Raw genomic sequence first — 26124 nt, forward strand, 5'->3', positions numbered from 1 at the left:
TTATTACAGGTGATTTTAATACACACAAAAGTCTGTTGTAATATATTGTGTATATAATGCAATATTCATCAGCAAATCAAGTGTGAATGTGTTCTATCTTATCAAATGTAGTTGTAATTGTTTAATTTATCAGAGTTAAATAAAATAATCTACAATAACATAGCATTAACTTATTATTGTAAATCATCTTTTTCTTTATAATGGGGGATTAGGCTGCACGTGTAAACATTGATGTATTGATGTTATTTTACTTACTTTGCCTTAGTACAAGTATCTCATTCAGACAAGGATCACTTGAAATCTTTTTTTTTTTTTTTTTTTGTAAACATTCTGTGCATATTATGGCGCCAAACATGTACGTCATATTAATATTGGGAATATTGAAACAGCGGCTATTTTATTGATCATATAATTAAGAGGGTATCTATGATTGCAGTTACAGACACGTGGTCTGACTATTAGGTAACATTCATATGAAGACATTTCCATTTTAAACATTGTATAACGGTAGTTATAGACAGGTGATCTGACTATTAGGTAGCATTCATATGATGACATTTCCATGTTAAACATTGTATAACGGTAGTTATAGACAGGTGGTCCTAGCAGACAAATGACACTAAGACAGGTTACATTGTACTTTAAATTATATATTGAATATTTATATATATATTAAATCAAGCTTAAACTCATTCACTGCTATATATGGTATTAGTCAATTTTCGTCATTCTTAATTTTACTTTTATATCCCATTAATATTTAAAGGTTTATTTTACTTTTATATCCCATTAATATTTAAAGGTTTATTTTACTTTTATATCCCATTAATATTTAAAGGTTTATTTTACATTTATATCCCATTAATACTCAAAGGTTTTTGTGATACAGACACATGTTATCAGGTGAATAGGGTGCACGTGTCATGCAGCTTCCCTATCTTTTTGTTCTTATTCGCCAATTTTGCACTGCTACATTATAAAATTATCTGGTGTACATGTAATATATAACGAATTCATAGTATCAATAACAAAGTTTATTTTAACATATCTCATTCTGGTAATTCACATGTCTTCACAAGAATATTAATACTCATACAGTAACAAACGTTCTTTATACCTGTGCCATATTTATTATACCATCTTATTTATCTTTCAGAATCGACCTTACCACCGAGAAGTAAGTTTGCCTTTTCTATTTCAATTAATAGCATAACATCTACGCATTACATCACAATTTAGATTCAAAACTGTTAATATATGATCTCAATTAATTTTCTGAATGATTTTTTTAAATTGTATTCGTGTCGTGATTTGAGGATACGTTCATGTCACAAGCATTGCCAGCTAATGCAATGATTTTGATATAGATTCAGCGATATTAAAATGTCTATTATTTAAAGTTGTTTTTATACACAAGGTCACTTGGTTCCTTGACAAACATGTGAAGAATTACACAGAAGCTGCACTTAATATAACAATTTTCAATTTTAATGTAGCAAGATATAGATACAATATGTGCCAAATGAACATTAACGTATGAAATTAATTTCATCGTTACTGATACAAAAAGTAATACAAAATGAACTATTTTAAGTGTTTCGTCTTTTTTTAAGCAACCCCAAGGCCAACCACACCACGACCAACTACTCCTCGACCAACCACGCCGCGACCAACCACGCCGCGACCAACTACTCCTCGACCAACCACGCCGCGACCAACACGACCAGCTAAAGCATTCGATCTGGTGGTTGTTATGGATTCCTCTGTCAGACCCGAGGTGTTCAGTAAGATGACCGATTACGTCAAGATGGTAACTGGAGAATTAAGTATAGATAATGAGAAGTTCCGAATGGGTCTTCTCCGGTTCAGTACCTACCCAGACATCCAGTTCCAGCTCGGTAATCATAAGTCACAGAGAAGTGTCCAGAGAGCCATCGACCGGGTCCAGTACCGGCCAGGTGACACCAATACAGCTGAGGCATTCGATATTGTCCGAACTCAGATGTTCAAACGTAGAAGTGGGGATCGTAGCTTTGCAAGGAACTTCATTCTGTATCTGACCGGAAACGACGAAAGTGAAAATAAATTCCAATCCTTTGCCGCGGCGGAGAGAGCGGAGGACGATGGTATTCAAATATTTACGGTTGGTTTCGGACTTCAAGATACGTCGGAGCTCAATGAAATATCCTCGCACCCATTAGCTGACTTCCAGCAGCTGTTTTTGGAGGAAGAAGGACCAAAGAACTTCAATGATGTGTTGGCTGTTCTAGAAGCAAGTAAGTTGAACAATTTGCATGAAATATTACTTTAGTTTCTCTTTACTAAAGCGCAAATACGACGGAAACTTAAAACTTTATATATATATTAACTTTATCAATTCTAAATTTTTATACATAACAATATTCGATAATAAGAATCATAAAAATTTCATTTGCCAGTTTATGAGAAATCTTCATCAAATAGAAATCGAATGCATTACATGTTAAATATTGTTGCTTTGAAATGCATTTAGCTAATTATCTTAATTTCTGTGTATCTTTAAATTACCTTTGAGCTTGATACGCCTAACTTCCCTGGCTGAGTGATCGGCTTTGAGGACATAAAGCACATGTTTATCTCTAATTGTTTTTGGCAACTATTGTAAATTTGTACGATTATTATCTTACGTGTGAGTTATTATACACTAATTAATTCCCAACAATGACACCTCGTCGGTAAACATCCGTCAGTACGGATACACTTTATGGAACGTCAACGTTTTATCTACTGAATTGTTAAGATTGGCATTAAAAATTCTGTTACCTACAGGGGCTATCTTATATGCTTGTGTTGACAGGTGCACGTAATTACGTTAATTCTGGTTATATACGCGATGTTTATATCGCAATTGTTCAGAAATATGAAGACAACTACAGACTGTATGAAATCATAAACTCGCACTTTTAAGTTATTTATAGCATCAGCTTATTACATCCCATCTACATTATGATTAAATATAGCAATTGGCAGCTACCATGTTCACGTCAATCATATTTACCTCTATGAGTTTATCACTTACGTTTCGGCGAAGCATTTCGAAATGCACAACTATTTCCGACACTTTTTTTTTATATTTTACAAAAAAAATCATTATCATTGAGAATGATGTGGCGAACGCGCAATCACCTGCAGTACAGTAGCAAAAGTATTTTGAAAGAACACCTTCCAATCAGAACTAAGGATTCTGGGACGAATAGCATGAAAAAAATGTTTAGTCAAAATGCACGTGTATTATTTAAAGGATAGGTAAAAAATATCAAACTAACTACATTTAAACTATCTTTGTAACAAAACAAAAGGAACATATACTGTAACACAACGAAATGAAGAAAATCATCGAAAGATACCTGTCCAGCTTACAGTGCTAACTAGAGATATATCAAGTGGTAGATGATAAGCATGCACCGAATTTCGAGGTAAAGTCAGTGGATATTTTCTGACATAATTTAGGTGCAGGACACAAATAGTCAGACCAGACAAATAGGCAGATCCCTTATCGATGTAAATTGTTCTAGGCTTCGAGCCGACTGTGGCTGGTGGTTATAGGTAATTATTTGTACATTAATGCAGGCTATTTTGTTAGGTGTTGTTCTTGGATCTCAATAATAGTCTTATTTATAGAGTAATTTACCGATCACATTAATTGTCCCATCGTTCATGGTTGCACCGCTCTGCCATATGCTCACTTCCTTTAAATGGTGCACACGACTATACAAACTGAATATCCGCTGCTATCCTCATTCGCCATCTTGGTATTATGAAGTGTGAACACTAACGAGATACCGACTGCCAAAACTACCCAGACTACTACCGAAACCAAAAAATGTAGTTGAAAGGTTGACTGGTGGAAGGATTCGTACATTTAACCATAACGGAATCCAATAGCTGTGACAAGGTATTCCGGAAGGGAACATTTTCTGCTATGTTAGCGACACGTGCACTTACCGTGGAAACCTACATCAAACCGACGTATTGCCATATCTACATGTACTTTATCAAGGCGGGGCCAGGATAGAGATGCTGACAATAAAAACACTCGTCAGTTTAGAAAGTATCGCACATGTCAAATTTAATCCCGATAAGGAATATCCCCTATTGAGCTTGTCATGATGAATATAAACTTTACCCATGTTCTTTTATGAAATACTTGAGTTGGTAAGTCTGCATGCATTTAGATCTAGAATTAATCAGAAATTTAGTCAGTTATAAATTTTGTGCAAGACTGCAATGGGGCTTTTGTCAAATATAAATAGCATAGTTATCCAAACGTCAAGTATAAACTCCGGAGAGTGATAAAGGAAAATCCATTTATTTCCCTAAAGTCTTTGCCAACCTGCGTATTGCATTCTGTTATAGAAATATAAAGAAATTATATATATACAATATCCCCCATATGTAATCCATTAATTATCGGGCCAACACCCATCTTCAATATGCATGGACCAGATAAGTACTTGAAATGCCTCCAAACCTTGCAATATCACACAATGATTAAATAACCCAACGTCTTTCACATGGATTTTAATATGCAATAATATTTTACGTTCGGTATAAACAAAAAATAGACGATACTAATCGAGCCTATCATTTTCTAAATTATATGTTTTTGTCGAAACATTATGTTTTATAAAATAAATCCCCAGAATTAATAGAAAACAAACACATTACACTGAGGCCGCTCCAGCATGTGGCTTAGTTACAATTATCGGATCTGATCAGCCCCTACAATGTCACTATCCTTGTTCTCATTTTGAGGGAATGGCCTTAATTTACATGACAGGATAGGTATAGTCGATAAAAATAAGACCTTTCGAACACCAGGTCTCTTTTTATCCCTTCAATGTCGGTAAAATCCCTGTCGTCATTTAAATCAGTATCATTTTTTTTCCTTTTGTCCGTCACAATATGTTCCGTCTATCGGTAAGATGCTAACTTCTACTATAAGGAAAAGAAACGATGGAAATGTTCATTGTCTAAGGTATATGTGAAACCCTTGTCTAGAATGTGATAGGAACCCTTATCTATGATGCATGTAAATATAGCCCATATCTAGGATGGGTGTAAATACAGCCCTTGTCTTAGATTCATGTAAATATAGCCCTTATCTAAGATGCATGTACATATAACCCTAGGATGTGTGTTGAACCTTTTTCAAGGATGTGTGAAACAGCCCTGTCTATGATGCTTGTAAAAGAACAACCGCTGTCTAGGATGTGTGTGTGAAATAACCCTTGTTTAGGGTGTGTGTGAAATAACCCATTTATAGGAAGTGTGTGGAACAAACCCTGTCTAGAATGTGTGTGAAACAACCCTTGTTTAGAGTGTGTGTTAAATAACCCTGTGTAGGATGCTTATAAACACCCCTTGTTTAGGGTGTGTGTGAAATAACCCATTTCTAGGATGTGTGTAAAATAACCCTGTCTAGAATGTTTGTGAAACAAACCCTTGTTTAGGGTGTGCGTAAAATAACCCTGTCTAGAATGTGTGTGAAACAAACCCTTGTTTAGGGTGTGTGTGAAATAACCCTTTTTTAAGGGTGTGTGTTACATAACCATGTCTAGGATGTGTGTAAAATAACCCTGTCTAGGATGTGTGTGGAACAAACCCTGTCTAGAATGTGTGTGAAACAACCCTTGTTTAGGGTGTGTGTTAAGTAACCCTGTGTAGGATGCTTATAAATAACCCTTGTTTAGGGTGTGTGTAAAATAACCCATTTCTAGGATGTGTGTAAAATAACCCTGTCTAGAATGTGTGTGAAACAAACCCTTGTTTAGGGTGTGTGTGAAATAACCCTTGTTTAGGGTGTGTGTTAAATAATCATTTCTAGGAAGTGTGTGGAACAAACCCTGTCTAGAATGTGTGTGAAACAACCCTTGTTTAGAGTGTGTGTTAAATAACCCTGTGTAGGATGCTTATAAACAACCCTTGTTTAGGGTGTGTGTTAAATAACCCTTGTTTAGGGTGTGTGTAAAATAACCCTTGTTTAGGGTGTGTGTTAAATAACCCTGTGGAGGATGCTTATAAACACCCTTGTTTAGGGTGTGTGTAAAATAACCCTTGTTTAGGGTGTGTGTTAAATAGCCCTGTGTTGGATGCTTATAAACAACCCTTGTCTGGGATGCGTGTTAAAACACCCATTGCTCAGGATGCGTGTAAAAATAGTCCTCGTCGAGAATGCGTGTAAAAACAATTTTATTTTGCGAAACTGTTATTCCGACGATAAATAACAACATTTATCGCTTTTACCAGACAGTAAACATGTGGCGGTTGGGAACTCCTCCTCGGCAGCATCAAAATGGAAATTCCATTTCAGATATCACACCGCGTTATAATGGTAATGTTATTCTAGATTAGTAAGATAAGTCGCATATCTCGTCAAAGCGTAGAACAGAACAAAACAAACCGCCGAAAATCTGATTATTTTTTCAAGGGTTTGTTAATGTTGGATAAGCGTAAATTATTCAGGTATATGCTGGTGTTATTCCCCCCTAATTCCGAACGTAGAGGATCTAATACACAACCTACATTTTGTAATTCTATATGACAATTGGCATTGTACAGTAAATTATCTCAACACAAACTCACGCACCTGTCTACGTATTGTTACGGCCTACACAGCCGAAACTTTCACTATAAAACTGCTACTAAACCTTTTACTTGAATATATACATGTAACCGGTTTCCCTATGTTACTCGGCAGGCGTGGTCATCAACATAACACAGACACCTCAAGGTCGCATGGAGAAATACAAACAGGAAAAAAACGAGTATGTGCGCGTGTGTATCTAAATAGCATCACGGTGCTGCATTAACGCCCGCTTTTCTTTGACGTCACGACAAAAGTACAGCGGAGTGGGATGTTGCTACATCTGATCTCATTAAATCTATAAATAGCACAGTTCATTAAGGTGTAACATAAATAATAACTGATGCAAGGCACGTTTTCGTAAACAATTTAGTTTACTTTATGTCAATGTGAATATAATGTTGTATGTCCGCTATTGTCTCTAACTCTTACTTGGCCCAAAAACGTTTGTATGTCGAGTCCAGAAAACGATTAACCCAAAACGTTGATATTTCGAGTCCAGAAAACTATTAACCCGAATGACTTGGCACAGTTCATATCATTATCGATTGGACAAAAAATAAAATGATCAACGTTTCATAGTTTGCAGTGTTCGTACTCTCAATAATCAGTATGAAATCAATAAAATAATTGAAGCTATACGTATATATTCAAATCTTTCTATTGTGCAGACTGAAGTTACCTGTCAGTCTTCCTTGAAGTTCCGCTATGAATTTTAATACAATGTATGTAACATTGTAAAATAGTTTATTCGTTATGATTTATACTCAAAACATTATCAGCAAAAGTAACGTGTATTTACAAAATTTATGTTTTATGTGGAACGCACTTTATATTTAAATTAGTAATCCTATCCTTATTGATAGCAATATAACAAATAGTTCTCATTGATGTTATTTAATTAGTGCGATATGTTTGGAGGCATTTCAAGTACAGATCTGTTGAAACAGGGTGTTGGCTTCCAGAAATGATAGTTAACATATGTGATGTTTGTTTCATCGGTAATTGATTTAATATTTCAACAATAATAATACAAATTTGATACCGAATCAGTCACGCCGTCAATCAAATTGAGGAGGCGTCTACATTTGTTTTCGAAATAGACACTGGTAATTCTTGGATTTGCTTTTCAGATATATTAGACATTTGAACGGTTTTGAGAAAAAAAAACCGACACCATATGAGAACAATACACGCTCTGTATTATAAATCATTATGTTATCATGCTGTTGTTTCAGTTATTGGCGTTAGACGTCTCCATATAGAAGAATAATAGATTATACTTTCTAAAAATGCTTTTCGAGTAATATGATAAAACATGTAAATGAAGTCATATTTGCTCCAATATTGTATATACCAAAGACGTCGATTAGTTAAATGGACATCACGGTAAACCAATTTTTATTTTGTATTTTTTCATATTATTGGGTATATCTTTAAAACAAATATCCTTATGAACAGTAACCATTCGAATTTGATGATATATGTACATAAAAAACATCAATTATTAATTATAAAAAGGTTATCACAATTCGTTGATCAATAGTCTGAATATGCAAATTTTGTGACATATACGATAACACGCTTGCGCACAACACACTAAAAAACCTGAAAACAAAAATGGCTTCCAATGTGAATCGACTGCGGTTGAAAACGATAACAGCTTCCGCAATGAAGAGAATAATGGGGAAATGGATGAAACATAATCCTAGAATTAAACTTGGGAAGCAGTACAATAGATTGTAACAGTTCAAACATGAAAACAGCAGTAATACGGACGCTGCTCGTATTCTGCTTGATTGCTGGATAGTAGGTCATGACAATCTCGGTAATACACAAACTCGGTAATAGTTACATAAGCTCAGTAATATTTATACAGTCTGTACCAGAACATCGCTACTGTCACTATACTACATTTTGTATATGTACAGTGTTTACACTTATTTACACATAAATATGTGTGCCGGAATATATACAGAACGTGTTATTTAACATTTAAACCACTGTATAATATCGTTATCCCAGATGGAATTTTCGCCTTGTAAACTATCGAGTGTTTGTGTTGCCGCGATTTCAAAACAGTCACGTGATGATTTAAAAATAATTTCCGCGCTAAATTTAGAGGGGGATTCCCAACTAAATCAAGTGGTCAAGCTGGACATAGGGATTGACTGTAAACATTTGGACAGCACAGAAACATAACTGGAAAGGAACAAAACACGTATATTCAATGAAAATTACAACGTTTTTACCGTGATGTCCCTTTAAAGGTAAAAAAATATATACTCTTACAATGCTTTTGATGTTTAAGTTATGTATTTTGCCATCTTTGTTTCTAAATACATCCCCGCCGATGATGTCGTTGATACCGTATCTAATTTGAATATGACTGTACCGATCTATTACACTAACATGTATATTGGTGGAACTATGGATAGGTAGTGATCGGGTAACACAGCGGTATGGTGCTCACACTGTTTACACCCTAAGACCACTAGCTCTTTCTTGTAAGTCAACAAGGGTCATTTATATAAGTTGATACAATTGGTTTCGCAATCTTTGGAAAATAAGTTAACCTTGTAGCCGCATTTTGGACTGTAACGCTCTATACAGTCACAATTTGTCTGACTCCCTGCCATCATCAATTCGTACTTGTTCACTATGACTGGTTTATTTACAGCGAGCATTGTCTATTAAACTACGATTAGTGATATATAACTATCATTTATTTACTGCTTATTTAATATATCCTTAACAAAATCTTAGTTTGTGCTCATCCTATTTAAAGGAGCGTTCATTCGTTCGGACATCAGAAACGTGTAAAATTTCGATTGATAAAATGAATACCCGAATGAGGATTATATGAGGTTTTGAGCCTACCAGTAACGAAAGGAACGCCGAAATGTACAGAAAAAAGTGACGTTTCTTACACAAATATCGCCGGACCTTTGCTGTAATTAGTTATACTTCGGGTCGAGAATGTTTATGATACTTGAAGTACTTTGGTTTCCCTTGAAAGTATTAAATTAAACATTATAATTCTACTACTTGGCAAAGATACACATTTCCCATTAAATTTCAGATTTGGCGACATACACTTAATTCAAACGTAAAAGTATCCCTTTAAATGGCATCGACATCATTTAGAGGTGTCAGGGGGATAACCCCATTGATCAGTATGATTTTAGTTGACCTTTCAGAACTCTTCATATGAGTACATGCACTCATGCGCATCAAGCTACTGTTAACAGGCTAATCTTGTATGTACCACAAGTGATGAATAATACCTAAATAGATTCATGATTCAGTTTATGAATTTCCATTCATACTTACATGGACATTTTTTTATAAAATAATAAAATGTGTTATGGATACGACGAGGATCCTCTTATCGGCATCCTAAAGGTTTGCTTACGAAACAGAAAAATATTATAATATCTATACAATGTTCTACATTGATAAACTAGATATGTCACGCATGTAAGATCCTTGATAACGGTGCATAAAAATGACATTATTTGATATGTGATATATGTCGTAATATAATTGGGTTATACACCGCATTAAATATAATTTATTCTCAAAAGGAACGTATTCCATAAAAAAATCTATATATTGTGTATCTAGAAAACAAACAGAAACATGACGTAAAGCTCGTCGAAGCGTTGATATATGTATTACTTTTTAGTCCCCTACCGGTGAAACGACTACTAGGCTTCCTCTCCGTCCGTCCGTCCGTCCGTCCGTCCGTCCGTCCGTCCGTCCATCTGTCTGTCTGTCTGTCTGTCCATATGTCCGTTCATTTAGTTTCCCGCGCTTTTCTCAGCCATATTTCAAGGTATGTTGGTAGTTGGTAGTTGCTATGATGCTTCAGTATGAGTCACTACAGATAAAGATCGAGCTGCAGGGTTTTTGAGATAAGGTCAAGGTCAATGCTACTTTTTTAAGGAGGGCCGGTAGGGGACATGTATTGCTTTAGCAATACCAAGCATGCCTTTGTATTCACCAGCCATTTTCGTCATAGAAAATAAACATGTATAATTTCAGTGATGTGCATTTTTGCGATAAATAATACGTACATAATCTGTCACGCACTCACATCAAACTGACATCGTGTTCTGTCTCCGTTTCAGTGCCCGACAGACCCCCGAACGCTCGTAGGCGACCACGCCCACCCGCAACAACACCTCGACCCAGGCCTGAGGGACGTGAGTTGATCATTCACTTGTTGTCAGTTTCCTGACAAAAAAGTTATACTTTTGATAATCAATAATATATATACTAACATATAGTGTTCTACAGTGGTTTTTAAAAAGCGAATTAAACGTTTACGGAGAAAATAATATAATTGTAATAAAAATATCTTTATAGTATTTTCCTTTTATTTTATATATTTCATTTAACTTGTCAGATGTTCTACTTTTTTTCGAACAATCATCGGTGTTTTAATGCTGTGGTTATGCACGATCAAATGAATATCTAATAACCCGTGTATTTGGAAAGAGACATGTTTTTTTTTTTTTTTTTTTTTTTGTAAAATATTAATTTTTGTCCCATTTAAATTGTCTTTTCCATTGATTTAGCATGTTCCTCAACCGGTGATGTTGTCTTCATCCTCGACACCTCTGGAAGTGTGGGCCGGGACAATTTCTACAGGATGTTAAACTTCACGTGGGAGACAGTTAACGAGCTGGAGGTAAACGGTGGCAACTACAGAATCGGCCTGATGACCTTCAGTGACCGCGCCAGTCGGGAATTCAACCTCAACAGTTATGACACAAAGGAGGACATCAAGAAAGCTATATCCCGAACGGCTTATATATATGGTCGTACGAACACTGCCGATGCCTTCTTAATGGCCAGGCGTGACATGTTTGTACAACAGTTTGGGGACCGACCAGGTATGAAATCGCTGTCTTGGAATTTAGACACAGTGCTAATCTTTGTCTTGCGGATAAGTTGCAATCATATTGAGCAAATTATCGGTTTTAAAATCATTAAAACATCTATTATCAGTCACTTGATTGATTATTATAGGTTAAAAGATAATAAAAATATCTTATTTTATTTGGTTTAGAAAATAAAATATATTTTATGCATCCGATTCGAGCGAATGTTTGGTTTAGACGCTGAATACATATCACAAATCCAACACGCCCGAATGCTTGAAAAATGAAAATTCACTTTGATGTGATGCGAATTGCTTGAATACCACTCAAATTACAGTACCTAAATGAATAATAGGTAAACCAAGATGCTACCTTCATGATACGACCTACTGAAATCCTAACAGTAATTATTATTGTGTTGTTTATTAAAAGATGTACCGAATGTTATCGTCATTATCACGGACGGAGAATCCAACATCAACAATATGAGGACTATACCGGAAGCTATGACACTCAAACGCGCAGGCGTAACTATCATTACTGTTGCTGTGGGTTACGCTGATAGCTCTGCAGAGCTGTTCGGAATCACATCAAACCCCGTCAGAGACAACTTGATCCAAGTTGAGAACTTTGATGCTCTTGAGTCATTGAAGGATAAACTCATCACGCCACTGTGTACAGGTATATACCGAAAACATATCTATAACATTAATAAAACTCAAATATGTAACTCTATTATTTAGTATTGATCCATGGGTTTAACTTTGTGACATTTTGTGTTAACGTTTTGATATTTATTTTTACTGGGGCGTTTCTTTCTTTTGCATTAAGTGTTTATATATCAAAAATCTACAATGAAAATATAGCTTGAAAGCTATATCCATATAAAAGTTGAAGCAAATAAACATTTGATCCAAATATTCTCTCTTCACAGATATAAATCTGTGTCTGGAAAACCCTTGTCATAATGGCGCCTTCTGTATTGACGGTCTTCGTAGTTATATGTGTGTCTGCACGGAAGGATATTACGGCGACAACTGTCAGAACAGTGAGTATTCGTCGCTTTGTGTTATATCTGCTCATCACCTCATTTTATACTATATATTTACATGTAAACAAATCAATACAATTTAGAAATCCTGACAAAATGTTACTATCAAGAGTATTCACACTTACAAATGAATTATAGGGTTATCTATATTCGATAAACATATCTATCACTCCATTAATGGTTAGAACCAATCTCCCTTACAAGTTACATGACGACGTCCTGAATGGTTATAACCTATCGTCCAATACATGACTCCGTGAATGGTTAGAACCAATATCCCATACATGACGCCATGAATAGTTTTAACAAATCGTCCCAATTACCTATTCGGAACTATCATTACTACTGTCAGGTGAGACATCATCATTGTAGAAACATTGCTTGTTACCTCTTGTATTTACAATCGCCTGTCTAAGTTATCATGACGTTCCGGGGTGATAACTCTGCGATACTCATTCATGGCAGTGTCCGTGATATTCGATAATATTTTGTCATCAATTACATGATCATCATTAACAACTGTCCACGTTCTAATGGTGTAGTGATTCACTGTCGTCACAAGGCCATTATTGTGAACTTAACTTTAAAATGATGAACTGACATGATCGCAAACACATCCAAATCACTACACATGTTCTGGCACATTCCGAAAACACCCGGATTTCATTTCATGATTATCTCTTTCCCAAAAACTGTAAACTTTCAAATTTTCTCCTTTTTCAGTACTTCCATTAATTTGATTCTAACTGGTTTCACCGATATCAATCACAGATTTCAATAGCAAGACATAACATATAAACACTGTGGGTGTGGGTTCTTAAAATCTCGGCATCCTCTTGAAGTCACTGCCAACTAGCTCCCCGGTCTAACCTGGAACGATTATATTTAAATCCAGCAACCACGAAAAGCCACCACGATGTTGTGTCTGTAAATAATTGTTTCGATTTAGAAAGCACTGTATACAAAGCCAAAGTGTCCTATCGTTATTCAGAATTAATTACTTAGCTCTATAATGTATTTTAAGATGAATTTGTGCCAAGTCGTGGATTCATTAGATTAGCTCCCATTCCCTATGAGTTATGACGTTTTAACATGGATCTCCATTATGGAACTTTTTCCTATATAATTTTACAGGGTATGGAACCTTTCGGTAATTAACTTTTTCAGGGTATGGAACCTTATTCCTCTATTTATTTAACTTACTGAAAGCATGTTGAACACATCATAAAAATGACAATACGTCATGATTTTTCAGCGCAAAAGCTTTTTGGAAAAAAAGAACACTTGTCGAATTAAACATCACATTCGATTTCCCGATCGGACATAAACAAGTGTCAGGTCACGTGCCAGACCACGTAGGTTTTATACGGGTTTTCTAGTTTCCTCTCACCTTAAATCCATGCCAACAAGCATGACTTATATAAGTTGATATAACATGTTTCGTACTTTTGTGTAAAACAATTAAAGTTTACATTTTACATCATATAATAACCTCCTTCTGACAAACCCTTCCGCGAAAATTACCTGGTGCGGTAATATCATTTTCTTTAAACCTATGATGCCGTAAATATAAAAGTTACACTTTCGGGGTTTGACCATCTTAATCTAAATACTATCCTACTAACTCAATTTTTCCTAGTGTTTTATATATGTGTTATCTATTTACAAAATAGCACCCATTGTCCTGGTAATCGTGTTATGCCATACGCAAAACATGTGTTATTCCAGTAGGAGATCAGGAAAGTTGTTCTGTCTTATGTTACTGACGACAATGATGACTGATTGATAAGCTATCTGTCACACCTGTCAGGTAGTAATGTAAATACAGATACATAATTATTAACTCTTCTATTGTTCTCATGTACACTTATCAGATACATAACATCAATCCAGAGTGCTGATCAAAGAAAGTGTGTCTGGATAATGATCATTGCATACTAAACTCTACAAGATGTACATGTATATATCGCGATCGTTTCAAAGAGAAATGCATCCGTGTACCAACAGTAAAAGAAGTTATTATAGATAACTACTTACAAACCACGCATTAGTAAACATAACATTCGGTTTTTAAACGAGGAGTTCAAGCAATGCAGAGATGTTCATTATTCACAATCAAGATGTTCATTCCGTTAAATATAATGTGTAGCTGACAGCGGACAAAGGATCCTAGTACTACTGAACGATATTAACGAACTTGAAATACTCATAAACATTTAAGATGAAAGCAACATGTTATCAATAAAACCTTTGCCGCTATGTTTCATTTTACATAATCAAAATAATGTAAAGCAAATATAAAGTCATATATCTAATATTTAGATAACCGTAGGTATCGTTAATAAATAACCTTTCCAAGGTAAATAAATAATGATATCTTTAATATATAATACATTATATCTGTACAGTAATTCCCAAATGTTTTCTATGTAATATATCTATCCGAGTTTTATCACGTGATTCTGTTGCAGCTTGTGGACAGTCCGCGGACGTGGTTTTCATGTTGGACTCCTCCACAAGTATCGGACAAAGCACTTTCCAGAGAATGAAAACATATGCCGAGGAACTCGTACGTAAGATGAATATCGAGTCATGTGACATTCAAGTCGGTGTCATGAAGTACAGCTCTGCATCGATGGTACAATTCAACCTCGGAGCATTCAGGTAAACAACAACACTGAAATCACGTCTTGGTTTGCTGAAAAATTAAGATTTCGTGATTTAATTCATATTTCTATAAACTTTAATGGTTTCTATAAAAAATGACAAAATTAGACAGAATAAGTGCTTATCAATTTGTTTGACTCTGAATCATTTAAATCTAAATAGGGACACGGAGACCATTGTTCGTGCTATTGACGCTATACACTACACCCGTGGCCAAGCCAACATGGCGTCTGCCTTTGAGACTGTGCGCACGAACATGTTCAATTCCGGAAGGGACAGAGCGAATGTGCGTAACATTGCATATCTACTGACGGATGGCTCTGTTGAAGTTAACGCCGACATTACTATGCAGGAAGCTGAATTAGCGATTAACTCCGGCATCAGGATCGTCCCCATAGGTATCGACCTTAGAGTGAAGACAGATGTGGAGACCATCGCTAACGTACAGGGCGCAAACACCATCGAAATAAACGGAGCTGATGGATTACGGAATGGGCTGGCCGATCAGGTCTTACGGCCAGTGTTCGAAGGCAAGTCGTCACATTGTATGTTACTGGACTTCATAGAATGCTTCAAACAGAAAAATGATATAATTGGTATTTAACGATATTGGTATATCAGTGTGATCTTCGACCCGTGTTCTAATGCGCTCAAGTCTTAACCAATGCCTTGTATATGCCTACATTATATGAAGGCTGAATGTTGTGATAATCAAGGGACATATTTCATATTAGATGAGCGTTTAAATGACACTGTCACTGCTGCTATAATGACTAAGGAAATTCATCAGTTGTTGTTTTAACGATGTGCTTTTTGCTATTGTGTGGTTTTTTTGGGGTTCTTTTGTTGTTTTTTTTTTTTTATCTTTTTGCGTTGAATCCTGTATAATAAACATTTTCTGTATTCCAGATGAGAGTTACTGTGAAGCTAATCCTTGCAGTAACGGCGGCCAATGTCGTGAAAACGGAAATGGATTCGTGTGTGACTGCGTTCCTGGGTACACTGGAGACACGTGCGAGAGACGTATGTAACATTGAAACAAACTTTGGAACATTTTTTTTTCGAATCTAATGATATTTTTGTGTTTCATGTTATGATTTTCTGTCACTTGTTGAATACTAGTATATCGGTTAAATCAGACCAAATGTTAATTTCACTGGGCTTTTTTAGCCATTAAAATTTATGTAGTTAATAATAACGCGCGTTACATGTAAAGCTATTTGAATAACTCTTTCCTGGTATTCCTGGCGAAATGAAATCTGACTAGAAAAAAGTCAATTATGAATTCTGAAATCAGAGCAAAGGATGAATCGATTGCATTTCCGGATTATCGAAATAAAAATAAAAAGATAGCAAACCAATGAGTGATACAACAGATGAGCTTTCATACCATTAAAAGTTCCCGTACCAGTAAACAGACTGTGGCTGTCAATTACAAAATTAAAATAGCATCTGAGTCGAAATGGATTTCAACTGATCATTTTATGCTCATCATAAATCATCACATATTCTTTTCTAATCGTATTTTTATTATTATTATTTATTTATTTGACTGGTGTTTTTGATGGACCGTATGGCATTCATCCTTTAAAAATGCCTTGACATTTAAGGAGATCAAAGTATGAGTTTTGGTGAAATGTCGGTATTTTCTTGTTTTTCACAGGATGTGAAGCTAAGGCAGATGTTGTATTTGTGGTAGACACCTCACGCTATGTCAGCCGGAAGGAACTACGCAGCGTCAAGAGATTCTTGCGCAGCATCATCAAGAGGATGCAGTTTAAACGTCACAGGTTCAGAGCGGGAATAGTGAGCTTCGCTAAATATTCAAGAGTCAAACTGACATTGAGCAAGACTTCCAAAAAGAAATCGATACTGTCAGTGGTGTCCGGTCTAAGGTAACGTCGTTAACAGTCATAATGAAGCCCTGTTTGATAGCTGATAATTAGTCTAAAATGATGATTATTCTAAAAATAAATAAAAATAGTTTTACACAAGTGTGGTCAACCATCCATTAGTGATTTGCCCTTTAACCCTAGGTACAGCCTAACGAATGCTGAAATAAGTAAAACATGTATTTTAGGTAATCTGACCCGAAGCTATCAAAACCGCTGAACCGATTTTGATGAAATGTTGCGGGACGCTTCTCTGGTATAAGATGAAAGAAAATTATTAATTATATGGCCATGTCCCCGAAAGGGGTTAAACTGTCTAACATTTCAGATTTTCCCCCCAAGAGATCCAGATACTATATACTCATAAATAATCAAAACTTGGTTAGAATCATCAGTATGGGATGGCAGTTTGTTTGTATGGCATAATGGTCCTGACTGAGCAATAAGAGCTGTTGGGCGGGACCAAAATAGTAAAATTGACTGAAATTGCAAAAGTCTTCTTCTCAAGATCGAGACACGGTGGAATGATCGAGTTTTAAGAACTTTACTGTAGTTATGAAATGCATGACCCTGTGGTCTTGCTTTCCCATGGGAAGGTCGTTAATTGTACTGTAGCGTATATAGGACAATGATGTTTTGGCAATAATTTGTTTAGTTGGAAATTGTTCAACTTGTGATGAAGTTATCAGGACAAGAGGCTAGTTTGAGGATATTTATATATTGATGCAGACCTGTCCCCGGGCTTTAGAGGTTGGGACTTGAGAAACAACCTGACTGAAATGTCAACAATATTCTTCTTCCGACCCGGATATATCAAAATTAAGTATTTTTTAGGAAAAGAAAGGTATTCAGGTGCTTTATGAAGATTGGGATATGCATTATCCTATGGAATCACGTTCTAGTATAGAAATAGTATTAATACTATTAGACAAGTTACAATGAAATATCCATTTATGTCTTTGAAGTTTCATGCATTTTTTACAATCTTTTTTGTCTTAAGTAAAACTGTAAATGAATGTCAGATGACCGTTAAGCCCTTGAGCCTCCGGTTCATCATTCGAACATGAAAAAGTCAATGTAAAACAGAGGAGAATCAGTTACTGTGTTGTATACTAATGTAGCCGCAACCGAATAACCCATTGACACACATAATTTAATAAAATATCATCTTTGCTGATGCATAACTATAAAATAAAGTGTTAAACGGAATTCTCCTTCTGTTGTTAATGTTTGTGTGTATTGCGGTCAAAGATTAAACGAAAAACATGCTTGTGTTGATTATAAGAATCTGTATTTTCAATGTTTATATCAATAAAACTGATTCAACTATTCGTCTCTCCAGCAGTACCCATGATAGTAAGAAATAAACAAATCCCCAGCTCCTTTTACGGATTGTTTCTCCAGCTGTGACCCCGAAACAGGTTGTCCTCCGATAACATATCATTTCTGATCTTAAAGAAACATCATGACCTGAATCTTCAACGAGAAGAAATTGTCATGTTTTCTAAATCTGCCTGGGCGCGCATGGCTGTAACCCAACTCCAGTGCAATTTGTGTCATTTAAAAAATGAATGAACATTTCTGTCACTTGATACGGGGCCTATTTGATGTGTAACAGAATCGAGAACTTCGCGTCAAAGGTCACAATAGCAGGTTCATCTTTCATACAAATTGAAAATCACTCAAACATGACTATGAGGTCTATTTTAGCCTTCACTGTTTAACTTTCGGACAAATTATACAGCTAATGGTTTTGAGAGAAAAATTAAATTTATCATACTTTGTAAAACATTAAATCTTTGATAAAGAAACTGTAATATATTATTTTACATGTATTAGGAAGGTTTGAAAAAGATGAATGTTCAATTTGTTGAAAGTTCTGTTTGTTAACTGAACTACTGTAGCAGATAATTCTTTGTGTTGAAAAGTATCTTTATGGAATTAATAAACAAATTTCATTATACTACAACTGTCAAGGATAAAAATATTGACTAGTAATTGTTGTCATTATTTTCACAAAAGATGTACACGACCATATACATGTATATGAATGGATTTTTACGATAGGTTCTCAAAGTGTGAAGTAGGAACATGCAATTGTAGTTCAGGAGTGGGATCTAATTATCGAAAAATCGACATCAATATCAATATATCTCTATCAATGAGATAAAGAATAATCGTAGTAAAGCACTCATATTCAAGAACCCCCTGTCCCTCCCCATGTATAGGAACAATGTTAACAGAAAAGAAAACATTTCAGGACATTAATCATAAGGACACAATCTTAAATAAAAAATATTCTCAAGATTTAAGAACAACATTTTAACAAAATGATTTCGTTACTTTTGCCCTTAATAGTGTATCATTTCTGTGAAATTGTTCTTCAATTATTTTCTCGTGTGTCTACACCCAACTAAGATAATACGGTTGTTAATACAGGAGCAAGGGAGCTTACGATCCGAATCCAGCGGAGGCTTTGAGGAAAGCAAACCTTCGTGTCCTCCCTAACTCAAGGACACGTGTACCAAGATACGTTGTCTTCATCACAAAGAGCATGCGCGACGAGAGCAACGTCATCAAACAAGCCAACAAGATCAAGATGAGAGGTGTCAAAGTCCTGGGTATCGGTACGTACTATATATTTTACATTATCAAAGTACCCATGCTCATTTATTCAACACATATCAAACGATAATCAAGTTCATACCTCTATGTCGATTTCTATGGTTAACTCCGATTACAGTATATCCGAGGGCTGATTGTTACGTTGTTAGCCTCATATTGAAGGATTTGAATTTTGCCGGACATATTTTATTATTTTTCAACATCATCCCCTTCAGTCTCTATACACTTTTGCCAGCGGTGTTTAAGGGCCTCAATGTAACTTTTATAGAACTCCTTTTCTAGGCTGTTCAGAAAGTCATCCACTGCATGTTGGGCTTAGGGATTAGGGTGCCTGAAATAGTTGTTTTCAGTTTTGGAAAAACATGAAAGTCTGATGGAGCGAGATCAGGTGAATAAGGCGGATGCTCAATCAGTTTAAAGCCACAATGGCAGACTTTTTCACCCTTACCCTAACCGATTTTGTCCCTTTTGCAAAAACCGCTTGCCTTCCTTTCTTTAGAGTGCTAGCTCGTCGATGTAAATTAACCAAATGAGACCAGTCATTTGGAACATGGCCCTATATATTCAGATAATAGTAGGACTTAGAAATAACATCCTTGAGTACCTCCTTCAGTACGAGGCTCACAACATGTCCATCAACCCTTGTACATAGTTTTGAATATGTTTTATACACGAAACATCCTATTAAAGCTAGGTTCCGGCTACCGGTACATTTTAATCGTGTTGTTTCAATGGTATTGACTTAAAAATCATGTTTCAAAGGCAATCCGTAACAGTAATACATTGAAACAATTTTTTTCTTAATGGGTTCTGTATAACTACAAAATAAAATCCTAGGATTATGTTTTGAACGCATAAGATAAGTTAACGTGTGAGAAATGCTTTCCATGAAAGATTTGAAAACATCACTTTAGCAAACAATATAACGAAATATGATGAAACATCAAAATCTTTATCATTTTAGACTATTCGTATCTGTATAGCTCAATTTGCAGACATAATATACAAAACACCTCCAAACCGGTTACAGAAAATTATTATTTGGACTATAATCATATATAACATTTCTTTTGTCCACAGGAATCGATCTGAGTTCGTCCGACCAGGAATTCATGAAGTCTGCTGTATCGATGCCGCCTAGCAAATTCATGCACCTCACCGACAGTGTCCAGGGTCTATCGGATATTTCCGATGAGTTCATGAGTTTCTTGTGTAACGGTACGTACGAATTATAACACACTCAGTATGACGTCATCACCTTTCTAAAGGAATGGTGCCGTCGTCACTTTATATGATTATATCACGATCGAGTAACGTCATCAATTTCGTCACCCATTCTATGTATTATCGATAACAGTCATCGTAGTATCTAGGAGAATTAGATTGAAAATCAATGATTCGGTTCATGCCTACGGAGTTGTGTCATATTGTGATCGCATCATCACTTTTTTCATCTTTTAAATCGTCTTAATTTATGACACGATTTGTTATAATGTAATATCGTGAATAAGTTTGCCTCGTTTTTCGAATGACATTGATAATAACACACCAAACTGCCGTCGCCTTCAATCTTTTGTACACAGCATACAATCCTATTTTTTTAAAGAAACACGAATAAATCTTTCGTTAAAACTATCAACCGACGAGAAAGAGTTTCTAATTTTGCTCTAGCCAAAGCTTTGTATTAAACGTGAATATAACAAAGGTGAGTCCATATCCCTAACACGCAATGACCGTGTCGCTCAATTTTATTTTATATGTGTACATGGCATAACTTTGTAACAAATATGTTATTGTCTTGTATTCATTCACAACTCTTCGTTGATTACGAATGGCGTTAATTAACGGACAAGAATCGCAAAATACATACTTGTCCGGTTCGTATATAGTGTGAATTTAAAATGGGACACAATCACACAAAAATATAGCCTATGGGGGATATCTAAAATGAATTTATGATTTGTCATTCTAGAGAACGATCCTTGCTCTGATAACCCTTGCCAGCACCGAGGTGAATGTGTGAGTTCCCATGGAGAGTATTATTGTAAATGTCCCAGAGGTTACGCAGGCAAAAACTGTGACATATGTAAGTTCTCTTGGTTTTACTTCAACTTATATGGTCTCCAAGGATAGTCCGAAATGCAATACGATAACTCTAACCTTAATCAAACATTTTAATCCAGATGATTTTTATTTCATTAATTTTAAGTATATATGATGTTCAAAATGTCATTTTATTGTATGCATGCATAGCACACAGATAACATTTAATTGGGGGTATTTGTTTTATGAGTTTTGACAGTAAAATATTCCAACATAACGCTTACCAAGAATACGTCCCTTTGTCTCGTTACTTATTTACGTTGTACGTATATTACTTGTAACAGCTTGCCCAGCCAAAGCGGATATTGCTTTCGTCCTCGACGCATCAGGAAGTGTTGGCGCACAGAACTTCCGGCGAGTGAAGCATTTCGTTACCAAGGTAATCGACGAGCTGGCCATCGGATATGACGTCGCTCGAGTCGGCGCGGTTTCTTACAGTTCCAGGAGTTACATGGGATTTTACATGGACCAGTACAACACTAAGGAGGATATCAGCAACGCCATTGCTGCTCTAGGCTACGAGTATGGAAACACAAACACCGCAGCAGGTCTCCGCATGGCACGAACTCGTATATTGACGGAGAAGAGAGGCGACAGGGCAAACGTCCGGAATTTCGGTTAGTTTGACAACATCGGGTATTGGACAAATTATATATCGTGTGATGATTAAGACATATGTTGCTTTTTAACCAACATGTGGACATACACACAATTGCGTGCTGTAAAAAAATAGTATTTTCTTGTTTTGATCGAGAGTTGACCACTCTAGGGGTTTTGCAAAATTATTGTGAATTTGCTTAAGATAATTTAAGATATTACCAGAATTCACAACAAAATTTAAATCTGGTGAACAACACACAAAGGCACAGCTCATGAACTTCTCCATATGGAATGGTTTATTAGCTGTTTACTATAGGATTTTTAACAGGTATCTATACATGTATATAATGCGTAAACCCTGCTTCATGACAGTTATAGTACTGTCAATCATATTGTTGGTGTTTAAATAAGGTAAATATTTCAAAACCTTAACTACATATTTTTTTCGAGATTACGATTTCTTCGAAAATACTGCTTTCTAAATAATATATTTCATATATTTATTACTAGGCTTTTTATATTTAGAAACAGAGCAGTTTTGTATGTTACATATTTAAATAATTGATATTAACTTTGTGTTTGTTATTTATTATTTGCTATCTATCATACCAAAGTTAAGTTACATCATGACCTACCTATAACCCGTTACATGTATTCGTTTTCCAGTCGTCGTGGTAACAGACAGTATCTCTAACGTGAACCAGGAGAAAACACTCCCGGAGGCCCAGAAGCTGAAGGACGCCGGAGCGCACGTGTTCAGTGTTGGTATTGGTAGTTTTGACCCTTACGAACTTCGGGCTATGGCGTCAGAGCCGGCAGATTCAAACACATTTGTCTTCAACGACTTTGTCAGCTTAGCCAACTTCTCACAGACTTTCGTCAGAGCTACGTGTGTCTCAGGTTTGTTTCGATATCTTGTGTTGCTTTTAATATGTTTAACATTGTAAGCTGTGAGTAATCCTGGGAAGGGGGCGTTAAGTATTTTTTCTTGTAAGTACATGTGCATATACGTAACTCTAAAGTTTGTCAGTACTTTAGCGGTTTCATTCTCTGAGATTTGATATCGTACACAATGATAATAGATCAATATATCCAGTTTCGGGGATGTGGGCTCAAGGTCTCTGATCAAACTTCATAAATCATAAAGGACCATGATATTTTTATAAGTCATTACAGTGTAATAGCTGGCAGGGATCAGTAGGGGATACGTATTGCTTTAACAATACAAAGTATGCTTTATAGTCCCCTACCGGTGAAACCCGGGGACTTAGGTTTCCTCCCCGTCCGTCTTGTCGGTATGTACGGTCTAGCGGCTTCATTCCTTTGCGGATTTTATCAAACTTCATAGAATACTAAAAATCCCATAATATCTCGGAACAAGTTCGGGTTTCATGGAATTTTGATCAAGGTCAAAGTCATTATTACTATTAATAGCGGGGCCGGTAGGAAATATATATTGCTTTAGCCATTATGCTTGTTTTTCAAGTCACGTTGTGAGGTGTGATTTTAGTGTGACGTTGATGAGGGTTCTTTTTTTCTGTGTGACGTTGTTGTGTGTAATGTTTGTTGGTGTTAGGTGGAGTTTTTTTCTGTGTGACGTTGTTGTGTGTTATGTTTGATGGTGTTGGGTGTTATGTGTGTTGGTGTTAGGTGGGGTTTTTTTTCTGTGTGACGTTGTTGTGTGTTATGTTTGTTGGTGTTGGGTATTGTTTTTTCTGTGTGTTGGTGTTGGATGGGTTTTTTTCTGTGTGACGTTGTTGGGTGTTGGTGTTGGGTACTGTTTTTTCTGTGTGTTGGTGTTGGATGGGTTTTTTCTGTGTGACGTTCGTTTGTGTTATGTGTGTTGGTTTAAACAGTATTTTATTGTTCAAATATTTACATAGAATATTACACAAACATAGAATAGTAAAGAATTCGGAAAGAAGTACTTTCGTACTTATATAAATCCGTCTTCTCTTTGAGACAGGCCGATAACATAATAAGCAGATATCATGGTGAGCTACAGACATACAACTTGTACGTATGTAGATCGGCATGACTCTGGCCCGTACGCATATAAATAAAGTAATCTCACCAGAGAATTTGCAATACTGTCGAAATTAACATACAATGGTAATAAACAGTAATTACATTAATACATAAGTTAAGAAATTATCTCATTAATACTAATCTATTTGAGTAGTGGGGGAGCGGAAGGGGAGGGGGATGAGGAGGGGGGTAGGTGATGGTGGTAGAAGAATGGGAATGTTAGTGCAACATTTTCCCGCGAGTCCTCATAAAGAAGTGACAACGAGGGACATGGGTTTCAGTTTTTGACATACATTATATTCTTAGAATAATATATATGTTTAGATATCTTATAGTTGAAGGGATATTATACAGACTCAAAGCGTTTACTTTTAATAATAGAATATTGAACAGAATTAAAAATATTAATATTTTCTGCTTCGGTGCGCAGTGAATCACCGTAAAGAAGCAAGTCTAGTGACAAGTTGTTAATAGGATAGATGTAATGATGGCGCATCATGTTGTACATATTACATTCCAGGAGATAGTGATTTGTTGTTTCAATTTGACCGCAGGTACAATACGGATTTTCAATAAGATTTTTATGAAATAGATGATCTCGAAAAGAGCTACATTTTAAACGAAGTCTGGCATGATAAACTTGCCCCATTCGTTTTCCAGACAAATAAAATGTGGGAATATTCAATTTTCCAGAGTTGAGATACAATTTAAGGTGAAAAATGGAAGGAATATTTCTTTTATATTCGGAGGTAAACTATTCCATAGGGTAATAGTAGAGGGGGGAAACGAGTTGTTATAGAAAGAGGTTCTAGCTTTCGGAATGGTGATATTTTGAGATTGGCGAGTATTATGATTGTGCAATTCATGTATTCTATTTGGTAATATATCAGTTAAATATCTAGGTGTCTGCCCATGGATAATTTTAAATATGTGTGTTGGTGTTGGGTATTGTGTTTTCTGTGTATTGGTGTTGGATGGGTTTTTTTCTGTGTGACGTTGTGTATTATGTGTGTTGGTGTTGTGTGTGTTGGTGTTGGGTATTGTTTTTTCTGTGTGTTGGTGTTGGATGGGTTTTTTTCTGTGTGACGTTGTGTATTATGTGTGTTGGGTGTTATGTGTGTTGGTGTTGGGTATTGTTTTTTCTGTATGCTGGTGTTGGATGGGGTTTTTTTCTGTGTTACGTTGTTGTGTGTTATGTTTGTTGGTGTTGGGTATTTGTTTTTTCTGTGTGTTGGTGTTGGATGGGTTTTTTTCTGTGTGACGTTGTTGTGTGTTATGTTTGATAGTGTTGGGTTGGGTTTTTTTCTGTGTGGTGGTGTTTGGCGTTCATTTTACTATGTAATGTCCCGCTTTGTTCTGTTATGCGTTTGACATGTAATAGGATGTTCATTTTTCTATGTGATGTTCCATGTGGTGTTCCGTTGTAGGTTTGACATTGTAGAGCGTTTATTTTTCTTTGAAATGGTCCGTGTGCTGTTTCATTGTGTGTATGGTATTACTATTTAATGTAACGTTTTATTTTTAGAATCCGTCCTGTGTAACGTCAATAGATGTAAAAATGGTGGAGTATGTGTACCCGGTATCAACTCATTCTCCTGCAAATGTCCACGTGGATTCAACGGACCAACTTGCGAGATGGGTACG

At 35.8% G+C, this 26124-nt stretch overlaps 1 protein-coding gene across 2 annotated transcripts in view; it reads left to right on the plus strand.

Annotated features, from left to right (window-relative positions):
* Positions 1-26124, plus strand: part of LOC117317678 — a 167803-nt gene that overhangs the window by 139198 nt on the left and 2481 nt on the right. For both annotated transcript variants that reach the window (XM_033872550.1, XM_033872549.1), the window contains 16 exons: positions 1157-1177; positions 1614-2276; positions 10759-10833; positions 11209-11526; positions 11947-12195; positions 12449-12562; positions 15037-15229; positions 15395-15762; positions 16142-16255; positions 16896-17127; positions 19564-19751; positions 20830-20967; positions 21722-21835; positions 22137-22469; positions 23119-23352; positions 26006-26119. In XM_033872550.1, the coding sequence (XP_033728441.1) occupies positions 1157-1177; positions 1614-2276; positions 10759-10833; positions 11209-11526; positions 11947-12195; positions 12449-12562; positions 15037-15229; positions 15395-15762; positions 16142-16255; positions 16896-17127; positions 19564-19751; positions 20830-20967; positions 21722-21835; positions 22137-22469; positions 23119-23352; positions 26006-26119 (3468 nt within the window). The remainder of the gene's footprint in view (positions 1-1156; positions 1178-1613; positions 2277-10758; positions 10834-11208; positions 11527-11946; positions 12196-12448; positions 12563-15036; positions 15230-15394; positions 15763-16141; positions 16256-16895; positions 17128-19563; positions 19752-20829; positions 20968-21721; positions 21836-22136; positions 22470-23118; positions 23353-26005; positions 26120-26124) is intronic.

This window comes from Pecten maximus, chromosome 19 (genome assembly GCF_902652985.1).
Source record: "Pecten maximus chromosome 19, xPecMax1.1, whole genome shotgun sequence".
Lineage (NCBI taxonomy): Eukaryota > Metazoa > Mollusca > Bivalvia > Pectinida > Pectinidae > Pecten > Pecten maximus.